General features: G+C 51.1%; 1 protein-coding gene across 1 annotated transcript in view; it reads left to right on the top strand.

Moving 5' to 3' along the window:
- The window catches only part of LOC144611704 (RAS guanyl-releasing protein 1-like), a 114,656-nt gene that overhangs the window by 56,350 nt on the left and 43,335 nt on the right, over nucleotides 1–14,971 (top strand). The window contains 1 exon segment of the mRNA XM_078430935.1: nucleotides 8,836–9,017. Coding sequence (XP_078287061.1) covers nucleotides 8,836–9,017 — 182 coding nt within the window.

Genomic DNA, 14,971 nt, shown 5'->3' with positions numbered 1-14,971 from the left:
GTGAGGGAGGGTGGGGTTGGGAGAGGGGGCGGGCTGGGTCTCGCAGCGTCTGTGATGGTGTGCGGGTTCTGCTGAGGTACAACACCGTGCACAGCCCACACCGTGTACCATCGCCACTGCTCGGACAGGTGAGCTGCTCGGACAGGTGAGCAAGGTCAATTATGTTTTGTGTGGGAAGGAACTGCAGACGCTGGTTGAAACCAAAGACAGACACAAAAAGCTGGAGTAACAGGCAGCATCTGCGGGGAGAAGGAATGGGCCACGTTTCGGGTTCAGACCGAAGAAGACTGTCTGAAGAAGGGTCTCAACCCGAAACGTCACCCATTCCTTCTCTCCTGAGATGCTGCCTGTCCTGCTGAGTTACTCCAGCATTTTGTGAATAAATACCACAGATGTTCTTTGATCATTTATAGTCAGCGCAGATGTTCTTCCACAAGCTGTGAGAGAATGTCAATGTTCATACCGCTAGGGTGTAAGCTGCCCAAGCAAAATATGAGGTGTTGTTCCTCCAGTTTGTGTTGGGCCTCACTCTGACAATGGAGGAGGCCCAGGACAGAGAGGTCAGACTGGGAGTGAGAGGGGGAGTTGAAGTGCTGAGCCACCGGGAGATCAGGTTGGTTAAGGCGGACTGAGCGGAGGTGTTCAGTTAAACGATCGCTGAGCCTGCGCTTGGTCTCGCCGATGTAGAGAAGTTGACACCTGGAACAGCGGATACAGTAAATGAGGTTGGAACACCTTCTTTCACAAGCGCCTCTCTTTATGTGTTCCGTTCAGCTAGCTCTCTGCAAGGGGTGGGTGTTTTCATGAAGTGAAGGTAGACACAAAGTACAGGGGCAGCTCAGCGGGACAGGCGGCATCTCTAGAGAGAAGGAATGGGTGACATTTTGGGTCGAGACCCTTCTTCATAAAGCATTTACCTTTAATAATTGGTTATCGTTACAAAGGAGTAGCGATGATAAAGGAAACAGGCCATTGTAAGCTGTTTGCACATAGAAACATAGAAAATAGGTGCAGGAGTAGGCCATTCGGCCCTTCGAGCCTGCACCGCCATTCAATATGATCATGGCTGATCATCCAACTCAGTATCCTGTACCTGCCTTCTCTCCATACCCCCTGATCCCTTTAGCCACAAGGGCCACATCTAACTCCCTCTTAAATATAACCAATGAAGTGGCCTCAACTACCTTCTGTCGCAGAGAATTCCACAGACTCGCCTTTCATTCATTTGTTCCCTATTTCTCTACATCACCGTCTGTATCTCTCATTTCCCTTTCCCCGGTCTCTCAGTCTGTAGAAGGGTTTCGACCCGAAACGTCAGCCGTTCCTTCTCTCCAGAGATGCTGCCTGACCTGCTGAGTTACTCCAGCATTTTGTGTCTATCTTCGGTTTAAACCAGCATCTGCAGTTCCTTCTTACACATACAACATAGAGCAGTACAGTTAGGGTTGCCAACTGTCCCGTATTAGCCGGGACGTCCCGTATCTCGGGCTAAATTAGGTTTGTCCCGTACGGGACCGCCCTTGTCCCATATTAGTAAGGTTGCCAACTTCCTCACTCCCAAATAAGGGGCAAGGTGACGTCACCGCCCCGCGCCCCACGTGACCTCACCCAGCCAGCGGCCACGTGCTCCCGCTCCACCAATGGCGGCCGCCATTGGTGGAGCGGGAGCACGTGGCCGCTGGCGGTGATGTCACCCTTTGTCCCTTACTTGGGAGCGAGGAAGTTGGCAACCCTAAGTACAGGCCCTTCGGCCTACAATATTCTTACCAAACATAATGCCAAGATAACTGTCTAGGAAGGAACTGCAGATGCTTGTTTAAACTGAAGATAGACACATGAAGCTGGAGCAACTCAGCGGGACAGGCAGACTGAAGAAGGGTCTCGACCCAAAACGTCACCTATTCCATTTCTCCAGAGATGCTGTCTGACCCGCTGAGTTACTGCAGCTTTTTGTGTCTATCTTCATAATGCCAAGATAAACTCATCTCCCCCTCCCACCCCCCCCCCCCCCCCCCCCCTTCCACATCCCCCCCATTCCCTGCATCTCCATGTTTAGTTTGGTTTAGTTTAGAGATACAGGCCCTTCGGCCCACCGGGTCCGCGCCGACCAGCGATCCCCGCACACTAACACTATCCTACACACACTAGGGTCAATTTACATTCAAACCAAGCCTTTGGAGTGTGGGAGGAAACTGAAGATCTCAGAGAAAACCCACGCAGGTCACGGGGAGAACGTACAAACTCCGTACAGACAGCACCCGTAGTTTGGATGGAACCTGGGACTCTGGCGCTGTGAGGCAGCAACTATACCGCTGTGCCACCGTGCCACTAATGTGCCTATCCAAAAGCCTCTATCTTAACTGACTCCAGCACCACCCCTGGCTGGAGGTACCAGATCCCCACCACCCTCTGTGTCAATCTTTTTTCATACTTTTCTCCTTTAATCTTTGCCCCTCTCACCTTAAAGCTAAGCCCTCTTTGAGATTTCTCAATTATCTCCACATCTGAGGAAGGATGTGCTGGCTCTGGAGAGGGTCCAGAGGAGGTTTACAAGAACGATCCCAGGAATGAGTGGGTTAACCTATGATGAGCGTTTGTTGGCACTGGGCCTGTACTCGCTGGAGTTTAGAAGGATGAGGGGGGGACCTCATTGAAACGCACAAAGCAGTGAAAGGCCTGGATAGAGTGGATGTGGAGAGGATGTTTCCACTAGTGGGAGAGTCTAGGACCAGAGGGCACAGCCTCAGAATTAAAGGACGTTCCTTTAGGAAGGAGATGAGGAGGAATATCTTTAGTCAGAGGGTGGTGAATCTGTGGAATTCTTTGCCACAGTCGGCTGTGGAGGCCAAGTCAGTTGATATATTTAAAGTGGAGATTGATCAGTACGGGTGTCAGGGGTTATGGGGAGAAGGCAGGAGAATGGGGTTAGGAGGGAGAGATAGATCAGCCATGGTTGAATGGCGGAGTGGACTTGATGGGCCGAATGGCCTAATTCTGCTCCTAGATCCTGTGAACATGAACGTGATCTCCAAAGCTCCGATACAGACGTATCGGGATGAACCAAATCTGGGATATCCGGCAACGAGAGGTTCTCGTAGATCCCAGGCCGGAAGAACGATTTGAAAAGGAGCCTTTTGAATTAGCTGCAAAGAGTTGGGGAAGTGAGAATTTCACTTCTGCTGCCGGAGGTTGCTGGCTGCCTTTAATATGCCCTTAACCTTTCACACACACACACACGCACACGCACACACACAGAGCGGGCCCATCAGGTTCATGTCTGCCAGGCACAGAGGACACAGAGGCACAAGGAACTGCAGATGCTGCTTTACAAAAGATGACACAAAATGCTGGAGTAACTCAGCGGGTCAGGCAGCATCTGTGGAGAACATGGATAGGTGACGTTTCACAGAGTGCTGGAGTAACTCAGCAGGTCAGGCAGCATCTGTGGAGAACATGGATAGGTGACGTTTCACAGAGTGCTGGAGTAACTCAGCGGGTCAGGCAGCATCTCTGGAGAATGTGGATAGGTGATGTTTGAGGATTGACTGAATGTAGAAGAGGGGAGAAAGTTGGAAGAGAGATGGGGGCAGGGCAAGTTTAGAGATACAGCGTGGAAACAGGCCCTTCGGCCCACTGGGGCCGCGCCGACCAGCGATCCCCGCACACTAACACTATCCTACACACACTAGGGACACTTCTTACATTTACCAGGCCAATTAACCTACAAACCTGCACGTCTTTGGAGTGTGGGAGGAAACCGAAGATCTCGGAGAAAACCCACGCAGGTCACGGGGAGAACGTACAAACTCCGTACAGACAGCGCCCGTAGTCGGGATGGAACCCGGGTCTCCGGCGCTGTGAGGCAGCAGCTCTACCCGCTGCGCCATGCTGCATCTGTAGAAGTTTGTTGCAGCTTTCGTTACGTGCCGATCCTCTTTAAACTTGTAAGAATGTCAACGGGCTGACGTGCCTTCTCCGTGATTACATCGATGCTCTGGGCCCAGCTCACATAGCAATGTTAATACCCAGGATTGAGGCTGGTACCTGTCCAGGTGTCTTTAAAATGTCGTTATTGTACCTGCCTCAAATACCTCATAGACTGATACAGTGTAGTAACCAGCCCTTCGGCCCAACTTGCCCATACCAGCCAACATGTCCCAGCAAATCTAGTCCTACTTGCTTGCGTTTGGTCCATATCCCTCCAAACCTGTCCTATCCATGTACCTGTCTAACTGTTTCTTAAACAATGGGATAGTCCAAGCCTCAACTACCTCCTCTGGCAGCTTGTTCCACACACCCACCACCCTCTGTGCGAAAAAGTTAGCCCTCAGATCCTTTTCCCCTTCACCTTGAACCTATGTCCTCTGGTCCTCGATTCCCCTACTCTGGGCAAGAGACTCTGTGCATACCTCCTCTGGCAGCTCGTTCCACATACCCTCTGAGTGAAAAAAACAGACAAGCAAAGGCTAAAGGTGAGAGGGGACTGATTTAAGACGGACCTCATGGGCAAGTGATTCACTCAGAGGGTAGTCCGTATCATACGAGCTGCCAGAGGAAGCTCGAAACCGGATACAATTACCACTTTTAAAATACATTTGGACAGATTTATACACAGGGAAGAACTGCAGATGCTGGTTTCAATTGAAGATAGGCACAAAGTGCTGGAGTAACTAGGTGGCTGGCACAGTGGCACAGCAGTAGAGTTGCCGCCTTACAGCGAATGCAGCGCCGGAGACCCGGGTTCCATCCCGACTACGGGCGCTGTCTGTACGGAGTTTGTACGTTCTCCCCGTGACCTGCGTGGGCTTTCTCCAAGATCTTCGGTTTCCTCCCACACTCCTAAGGCGTACAAGTTTGTAGGTTAATTGGCTTGGTAGAAATGTAAACATTGCCCCTAGTGTGTGTAGGATAGTGTTAGTGTGCGGGGATCGCTGGTCGGCGCGGTCCCGGTGGGCCGAAGGGCCTGTTTCCGTGCTGTATCTCTAAACTAAACTAAGCTGAAAGATATATGTGCAGGAAGGATTTGCAGATGATGGTTTAAATCCAAGACAGACACAAAATGATGGAGTAACTCAACACGAAACGCCACCTATTCCTTCTCTCCAGAGATGCTGCTGAGTTACTGCAGCATTTGGTGTCTATCTTGGATAGATATGTAGGTGGGCAGGGTTTGGAGGGATGTGGGCCAAGTGCAGGTGAATGGGTCTAGCCCAGTGTGCTGGTGTGGTCAGCATAGGCAAGGTGGGGGGAAGGGCCTGTTTCCACACTGCTTATCTCTCTGACTGTGATCAGACGTCTGAACGGTCTGTCCATCGGCTGTGTCACTGTCTCGATTCTCCACACTATCTCATTGCAGGCATTGGACTTTATCTCTTGAACTCTTCAATACACTGTTGAAAAAGTTTGCAGAGAATTGTAGACGCAGCCCAGACCATCACACAAACCAACCTCCCTTCCATTGACTCCATCTACACCTCAGGCTGCCTCGGCAAGGCCAGCAGCACAATCAAGGACCAGTCTCACCCCGGCCACTCCCTCTCCTCTCCCATCGGGCAAGAGGTACAGAAGTGTGAAAACGCACACCTCCAGATTCAGGGACAGTTTCTTCCCAGCTGTTATCAGGCAACTGAACCATCCTACCACAACCAGAGAGCAGTGCTGAACTACTATCTACCTCATTGGAGACCCTCGGACTATCCTTGATCGGACTTTGTTGGCTTTACCTTGCACTAAACGTTATTCCCTTATCATGTATCTGTACACTGTGGACGGCTCGATTGTAATCATGTTTTGTCTTTCCGCTGACTGGTTAGCACGCAACAAAGGCTTTTCACTGTACCTCGGTACACGTGACAATAAACTGACTATTTTCTACACTTTGGTCTTTTTCTTTCCACTCTATCTTTGTACCTGTGTTTGGTTTCATTGTATTCATGCAAAGTATATGTATGTTTGTATGTACAGGGCGGCACGGTGGCGCAGCGGTAGAGTTGCTGCCTCACAGCGCCAGAGTCCCGGGTTCGATCCCGACTACGGGCTCTGTCTGTACGAAGTTTGTACGTTCTCCCCGTGACCTGCGTGGGTTTCCTCCGGGTGCTCCGGTTTCCTCCCACACTCCAAAGACGTGCAGGTTTGTAGGTTAATTGGCTTGGTGTAAATGTAAATTGTCCCTAGTGTGTGTAGGATAGTGTTAGTGTGTGGGGATCGCTGGTCGGTGCAGGCATGATGGGCCGAAGGGCCTGTTTCCTCGCTGTGTTTCTAAAAATTAATAATAATATTAAGCCTAAACGTAAATGACTGAGGCTAAGATGTTGTATTTATGTGTGGAGACGCGGGAGAGAACACATACTGGAGTCTTGAGCTAAAAGCAATGTGCTGGAAGAACTCGTTCTATTCAGTGGTTGAATGGTACAAGTAGTCCTCAGCTTCCAATGGTGTCCCGTTCCGAGAAACCCATTGCAAACCGAGAATATCGTTTCGTGGAAATGCATTGAATACACGCGATCAGGTGGCGGGAAGGGAGAGACGGTTCACTACGGTCGCTGCCGTCTGCACCATCGCAACGTCGAAATATCGCAAGTCAAAGCATCATAAGACAGGGAGCATCTGTGGATACGTTTAAGGCAGAGATAGATTCTTAGTTTTACAGATACAGCACGGAAACAGGCCCTTCGGCCCACCGGGTCCGCGCCGAACAGCGATCCCCGCACACTAACACTATCCTACGCCCACTAGGGACAATTTTTACATTTACCAAGCTAATTAACCTACAAACCTGCACTTCTTTAGAGTGTGGGAGGAAACCGAAGATCTCGGAGAAAACCCACGCAGGTCACGGGGAGAACGTACAAACTCCGTACAGACAGCGCCTGTAGTCGGGATCGAACCCGGGTCTCTGGCGCTGCATTCTCTGTAAGGCAGCAACTCTATCGCTGTGCCACCGTGACCGCCAATTCTGAGTTCTGAGATAACAGAGGTGTCAGGGGTTATGGGGAGAAGGCAGGCGAATGGGGTTAGGAGGGAGAGATAGATCAGCCATGATTGAATGGCAGAGTAGACTCGATGGGCCGAATGGCCTAACTCTGCTCCTATCACCTATGAGCACTTGGTATTCTGCGCACGTCTCTGACCTGCAGCCACTGGGGTCTGCTCTCAGCGAGTTGTTCCAGCAGCTTGTTGTTTGTCCATTCATGCATTGTTATTGAAGAACAGGGCAACACGGTGGCGCAGCGGTAGAGTTGCTGCCTCACAGCGCCGGAGACCCGGGTTCCATCCCAACTACGGGTGCCGTCTGTATGGAGTTTGTACGTTCTCCCCGTGACTTGCGAGGGTTTTCCCCGAGATCTCTGATTTCCTCCCACATTCCAAAGACGTGCAGGTTTGTCGGTTAATTGGCTTGGTGTGTGTGTAAATTGTCCCTAGTGTGTGTAGGATAGTGTTAGTGTGCGGGGATCACTGGTCAGGGTGGACTCAGTGGGCTGAAGGGCCTGTTTCCACGCTGTGTCTCTAAACTAAACTAAAGAAAGAGATGAAGGGAGCAGCAGATCGCCTTTTTCTTCCTGGAAAGATCATTGTGTGAGGCTGCAACCTGACTCTGAGGGGTTACTGTACGCTACAGTTACAGGGCCTGGAATGATCACTGCGTGAGGCTGCAACCTGACTCTGAGGGGTTACTGTACGCTGCAGTTACAGGGCCTGGAATGATCATTGTGTGAGGCTGCAACCTGACTCTGAGGTGTTACTGTACGCTACAGTTACAGGGCCTGGAATGATCATTGTGTGAGGCTGCAACCTGACTCTGAGGGGTTACTGTACGCTACAGTTACGGGGCCTGGAATGATCATTGTGTGAGGCTGCAACCTGACTGAGGTGTTACTGTACGCTGCAGTTACAGGGCCTGGAATGATCATTGTGTGAGGCTGCAACCTGACTCTGAGGTGTTACTGTACGCTGCAGTTACAGGGCCTGCATTTGCAAGTGAATGCCAGCCTCACACAACGGAGGCCCATCCTCCCTGCGCTCTCCACACCTGTCGTACAATCGCTCTCCCCGCTCTGCTCTCACTCAGTTCAGGGGTGAGTGTGTGTGCTGGTGTGCGTGTCAGTGCTTGTGTCGGTGTGTGTTTGTGTGTTAGTGTGCGTGTTAGCGTGCGAGTCAGTGTATGTGGCAGTGTGCAAGTGAATGTGTCAGTGCGCGTGTCAATGTGCGGGTCAGTGCGTGTGTCAGTGCGTGTGTCAGTGCGTGCGTCATGCGTGTGTCAGTGTGCGTGTCCGTGAGCGTTTGTCGGTGCGCGTGCATCAAGGGGTGTGTGTCAGTGTGCGTGTGTCAAGGGATGTGTGTCAGCATACGCGTGTGTCAGTGCGCGTGCGTCAGTGTGCATGTGCAATGTGCAGTGTGTGTGTCAGTGTGCATGTGTGTCAGTGTGCATGTGTGTCAGTGAGCGTGTCAGTGAGTGTTTGTCAGTGTGCGTGCATCAAGGGGTGTGTGTCAGTGTGCGTGTGTCAGTGTGCGTGTGTCAGTGTGCGTGTGTCAGTGTGCGTGTGTCAGTGTGCGTGTGTCAGTGCGCCCGTGTCAGTGCACCCGTGTCAGTGCGCCCGTGTCAGTGCACCCGTGTCAGTGCGCCCGTGTCAGTGCGCCCGTGTCAGTACACGCGTGTCGGTGTGTGCGTGTGTCAGCGTGGGCGTGTCAGTGGAGGTTCTCTCTCTAGGCGTGCGTGGTCATTCTCTCCCCTCTCTCTGCTCCGCTGTGCTCTCACTGTTGGGGTGGGTCACGTGTCGTGAGGTACAGCGCAAGGCTTGGTGCGCACTGACCACTGCCTCCTCTCTCCGGCCACAGGAAGTCCCGGCATGAGTACCAGAGTGCGCCGGGCACCAAGGCTTCGGAGCGGCAGTGCCGACGCCGCATGACTTGCCCCAGCCCCGCCGAGATCATCAAGGCCAAGGCCATCATGTCCATCACCCCCCTCACCAAGGCACTCACCCTCAGCGAGCTCATCAACAAGTGCATCCAGTCCTTCGGTGAGTGCCCCAAACACACACACGCACACACACACACACGCTCGCGCACGCACACGCGCACACACACACACACACACACGCACACACACACGCTGACACACGCACACACACGCACACACACACACACGCACACACACACGCACGCACACACACACACGCTCACACACGCACACACACGCACACACACGCACGCACGCACACACACACACACACACACACACACGCTCACACACACACACACACACACGCATGCACGCTCACACACGCGCACACACACACACACGCACACCTGCACAAACTGACACACACTCTTGCAAATGCACACACACACACACACGCGCACAAACTGACACACACGCATGCAAGCACGCACGCACACATACACATACATGGGACTGTGGCTGCAGCACATAGATGTGTGGCAGTGTGTGTGTGAGAGAGTGTATGTCAGATGAGTGTGTCATTGAGTGTGTTTGTACAGCAGTGTGGGCGAGAGAGAGTGTATGTGTGTGTCACTGTGCGTGTGAGCGAGAGAGTGTGCGTGTGTATGAGTGTCACGGTGTGTGTGTGCCAGTAAGTGTCAGTGTGGGTTATTGAGTGTCAAGTGTGAATTTGTGTGTGTGTCTGTGTGAGTTTGTGTGTATGTGTGAATCAACGAGTGATCGTGAGTGTGTGTATGAGAGTGCCAGTGTGAGTTTGTGTGTGTGTGTGTGTCAGTGAGTGTATAATAATAATAATAATTCATTTATTTTATGTAGCGCCTTATCACGTGCTCAAAGCGCTTTACAAAAACAATTAACATAGAAACAAACAGACAAACTATCCTGACGGAAAAGCGGCGAATACACAACGCCAGCGTCCTCTCACGTCAGGGTCCGGCAGTAGACATTAAAAAGCACAAGACACACAGATATAATTTTTTACACAAAACAGCCATCACAGTGATTGCTCTAGGCACACCCTCACTGTGATGGAAGGCAAAGTCTTATCTCCTCCTCATTCTTCTCCCGTGGTGCCACGAGGTGATTGAGGCTCCCAACTTTTTGAAGCCCCCACCGGGCGATGGAAAGTCCCAGGGCTGAGCCGAGCAGGCCGATGAAAGTCCTGAGCCCCCACCGGGCGATGGAAAGTCCCAGGGCCGAGCCGAGCAGGCCGATGAAAGTCCTGAGCCCCCACCGGGCGATGGAAAGTGCTGCGGCCGAGCCACGCAGGGCGATGAAAGTCCTGAGCCCCCACCGGGCGATGTAAAGTGCTGCGGCCGAGCCACGCAGGGCGATGAAGGGCCTGCGGGCGGGTCGATCGTACCTCGCGCTTCGGGGCGGGCGAAGCTGCTACGGCTGGAGCTCCCAAAAGCCGGTCGCCAGCCAGGGACCTGCGAACTCCCGATGTTGCGGTCTGCAGGGCCCACGGCCGAAGCCTCTGAGATGGTAAGTCCAGGCCCTGCGACCGGAGTCTTTGAGGTCGATCCCAGCTGGAGGCCGCCGACTCCACGGTGTTAGGCCGTAGCGCGAACGGAGATACGACACGGTAAAGGTCGCATCTCCGTTGAGGAGGAGATTTGAAAAAAAGGTTTCCCCCAACCCCCCCCACCACCCCCCTACATACACAGAATTAAAAATAAAACAAAACGTATGATAATGTCTGTGTGAGTGTGTCAGTGGTTGTGTGTGTGTGTGAGTGAGGGTATGTGAATTTCATTGTGCGTGAGTGAGTGTGTGTGTCAGCGTGAGTGATTTTCAATGTGTGTGAGTGTCTGTATCAGTGAGAGTGATGGTGTGTGTGTGTCAGTGTGAGAGAGAGTGTTAGTGTGTGTGTCACTGAGTGTTAGTGTGAGTGTTAGTGTGTGAGTGTGAATGAGTGCATGTCAGATTGTCAGTGTGCGTGAGTGAGTGTGTAAGTGTGTGTGTATCAGTGTGAGAGAGTGTTGTGTGAGTGAGTTCCCAGTTAGTGTGTGTGTATGTGAGTGAGCATGTCTGTGCCAGGGTGCGTGTGAGTGTGTGCTGATGTCAGTGTGTATGAGTGAGTGTGAGAATGTGTTGTGCCAGTATATGTGTCAATGAGTGTGTGTGAGTGTGTGTTTGTCAATGGGTGTCAGTGTGTGTGTGGGGGGGGAGGGGAGAGTATGAAAGAGTGTGTGACTGCCTGTGTGAGAATGCATAAGTGAGGGTGAGTGTATGTGAGCGTGAGTTCACGCGTGAGTGAAAGTATGTATGTGAGCGTGAGTTCACGCGTGAGTGAAAGTATGTATGTGAGTGCTTGTGTCAATGAGTGCGAGTTTCTCGCGTGTGTGAGTGGTATGTATTTGAGTGTGAGTGCGTGTGTGTCAGTGTGTGTGTGTCTAGTGTGTATTTCTGTGTGTTTCTTACATGTGAACATGTGTGTATTTGAGTGGATGCGTATGTGTGTGGGAGGTGTGTATTTGTGTGTTTCAGTGTGTGTGAGTGTACATGTCAGTGTGAGTATGCATGTGAGTGTGCATGACAGTTTGTGTGTGTGTCTGTGTGTGTTGTATGTGTGTGTGTGTCAGTGTGTGTGAATGTGCGTGTGAGTGTGTCTGGTGTGCCAGTCTGTTGTGTGTAAATGAGTGTGTGTGAGTGAGCATGTGTGTGTGAGTGTGTTGGTGTCAGTGTGTATGAGTGAGTGTGGGATTGTGTTGTGAGTGTCAGTGTGAGTGTGTGTGCCAGTGTATGTGTCAATGAGTGTGTGTGTGTGTGTGTGTGTGTTTGTCAATGGGAGTCAGTGTGTGTGTGTGTGTGTGTGTATGTGGAGTTTGCATGTTCTCCCCATGTGTTGCCACTTCCAGTGAGTAATGGACTTGGATTGCAAGACCCCTCTGCACATCAGCGCTGTTGAGGGTCTTGACATTAACTGTAGACTTTCCCCTCACATTTAACCTCCCAAAATGCAACACCTTGTATCGGTGGTGGCGCAGCGGTAGAGTTGCCGCCTTACAGCGAACGCAGCGCCGGAGACCCGGGTTCCATCCCGACTACGGGCGCCGTCTGTACGGAGTTTGTACGTTCTCCCCGTGACCTGCGTGGGTTTTCTCCGAGATCTTCGGTTTCCTCCCACACTCCAAAGACGTGCAGGTTTGTAGGTTAATTGGCTGGGTAAATGTAAAAATTGTCCCTAGTGTGTGTGTAGGATAGTGTTAGTGTGCGGGGATCGCTGGTCGGCGCGGACCCGGTGGGCCGAAAGGGCCTGTTTCCGCGCTGTATCTCTAAACTAAACTAAACTAAGAACCCTGATGCTTGCTCGGTTTAATCTCCATCTGCCATTTGTCTGCCCAGTTGATGTTTATCCAACTGTATACTTTGATAGCCTTGCTCAATGAATGCAGCTCCAGCAATCCTGATCTCATCCACAAACTTACTAACTAACCTGTGTACACTTACGTTCAAATAGTTTATATATATATATATATATATATATATATATATATTATATATCATAAACAGCAGAGGTCCCAGCACAGATCCCTGCAGCCACAACTCCACTGGTTACTCACCTGCAGCCTGAATATCTACCTGCCACCACAAACCCCCTCTTTAGTTTAGTTTAGAGATGCTGCGTGGAAATAGGCCCTTCGGCCCACCAGGTCCGCGCCGACCAGCGATCCCCGCACACTAACACTACCTACACACGAGGGACAATTTTTACATTTATACCAAGCCAATTAACCTACAAACCTGCACGTCTTTGCAGTGTGAGAGGAAACCAAAGATCCTGGAGAAAACCCACGCAGGTCACGGGGAGAACGTGCAAACTCCGTACAGACAGCACCTCCATACAGACAGCAGCTTTGCATTCGCTGTAAGGCAGCAACTCTACCGCTGTGCCACCATGCCACTGCCTCTGCCTTCTATGAATAAGTCAGTTCTGAATCCAAAGTCTCCATGGATCCCACTGCGTCTTGATGTTGATTTAGTTTAGTAAGTTTAGAGGTACACCGTGGAAACGGGCCCTTCGAGTCCGCGCCGACCAGCGATCCCCGTACAATAGCCCTATCCCACACACCAGGGACAATTTACAGTAACCAATTAACCTACAAACCTGTGCGTCTTTGGGATGTGGGAGGAAACCGGAGCACCCGGAGAAAACCCACGCAGGTCACGGGGAGAACGTGCAAACTCCGTACAGACAGCACCCGCAGTCAGGATCGAACCTGGGTCTCCGGCGCTGTGAGGCCGCCGCGCTGTACCGCGAAAAAAGTTAGGACATTCACCCACTGAGTCTGGGCTGTCCCTTTGTGTCTCAAAGACACACAAAATGCTGGAGTAACTCAGCGGGACAGGCAGCATCTCTCGAGGAAAGGAATAGGTGACGTTTCGGGTCGAGACCCTTCTTCAGATTGAGAGTCAAGGGGGAAAGGGAAACGAGAGGAGAACTCTCGTCGGAGAGAGGAGGCATACCTTCTTCAGGGTCTCGAGCTGAAACTTCACCTGTACCTTCTCTCCAGAGATGCTGCCTGTCCCACTGAGTTACTCCAGTGTTTTGTGTCTATCTTGGGTTTAAACCAGCATCTGCAGTTCCTTCCTGCACTCTATGTATCTCAATCTCGTTTCCTGAGGTCTGGTCTGGTCTGATCTGGCTCAGAAGACTTGGATAGAGTGGATGTGGAGAGGATGTTTCCACTAGTGGGAGAGTCTAGAACTAGAGGTCACAGCCTCAGAATTAAAGGACGTTCCTTCAGGAAGGTGATGAGGAGGAATTTCTTTAGTCAGAGGGTGGTGAATCTGTGGAATTCTTTGCCACAGACGGCTGTGGAGGCCAAGTCAGTGGATATTTTTAAGGCAGAGATAGATAGATTCTTGATTGGTACGGGTGTCAGAGGTTATGGGGTGAAGATCCCCTAAAGATACGTCCTTGTATTAGAAAATAGGTGCAGGAGGAGGCCCTTCGGCCCTTCGGCCCTTCGGCCCTTCGAGCCAGCACCGCCATTCATTGTGATCATGGCTGATCATCCACAATCAGTAACCCGTGCCTGCCTTCTCCCCATACCCCTTGATTCCACTAGCCCCTAAAGCTCTATCCAACTCTCATTTAAATTCATCCAGTGAATTGGCCTCCACTGCCCTCTATGGCAGAGAATTCCACAAATTCACAACTCTCTGGGTGAAAAAGTTTTTTCTCATCTCAGTTTTAAATAGCCTAACCCTTATTCTTAAACTGTGTGGCCCCTGGTTCTGGACTGTCCCAACATTGGGAATATTTTTCCTGCATCTAGCTTGTCCAGTCCTTTTATAATTTTATACGATTCTATAAGATCCCCTCTCATCCTTCTAAATTCCAGTGAATACAAGCCCAATCTTTCCAATCTTTCCTCATATGACAGTCGCGCCATCCCAGGGATTAACCTCGTGAACCTACGCTGCACTGCCTCAATAGCAAGGATGTCCTTCCTCAAATTTGGAGACCAAAGCTGCACACAATACTCCAGGTGTGGTCTCACTAGGGCCCTGTACAACTGCAGAAGGACCTCTTTACTCCTATACTCAAATCCTCTCGTTATGAAGGCCAACATGCCATTAGCTTTCTTCACTGCCTGCTGTACCTGCATGTTTACTTTCAGTGACTGGTGTACAAGGACACCCAGGTCTCGTTGCACTTCCCTTTTTCCTAATCTGACACCATTGAGATAATAATCTGCCTCCTTGTTTTTGCCGCCAAAGTGGACAACCTCACATTTATCTACAGGTACATTTATACTGCATCTGCCACGCATCTGCCCACTCACTCAACCTGTCCAAGTCACCCTGCAACCTCCCAACATCCTCTTCTCAGTTCACACTGCCACCCAGCTTTGTGTCATCTGCAAATATGCTTTTAATCCCATCATCTAAATCATTAATATATATTGTAAATAGTTGCGGCCCCAGCACCGAGCCTTGCAGCACTCCACTCACCACTGCCTGCCATTCTGACAGGGACCCGTTTATTCCTACTCTTTATTT

This window comes from Rhinoraja longicauda, chromosome 41 (assembly GCF_053455715.1).
Source record: "Rhinoraja longicauda isolate Sanriku21f chromosome 41, sRhiLon1.1, whole genome shotgun sequence".
Lineage (NCBI taxonomy): Eukaryota > Metazoa > Chordata > Chondrichthyes > Rajiformes > Arhynchobatidae > Rhinoraja > Rhinoraja longicauda.
Note: the sequence above shows the minus strand (reverse complement) of the source record. Positions and strands in the feature narration are given on the sequence as shown.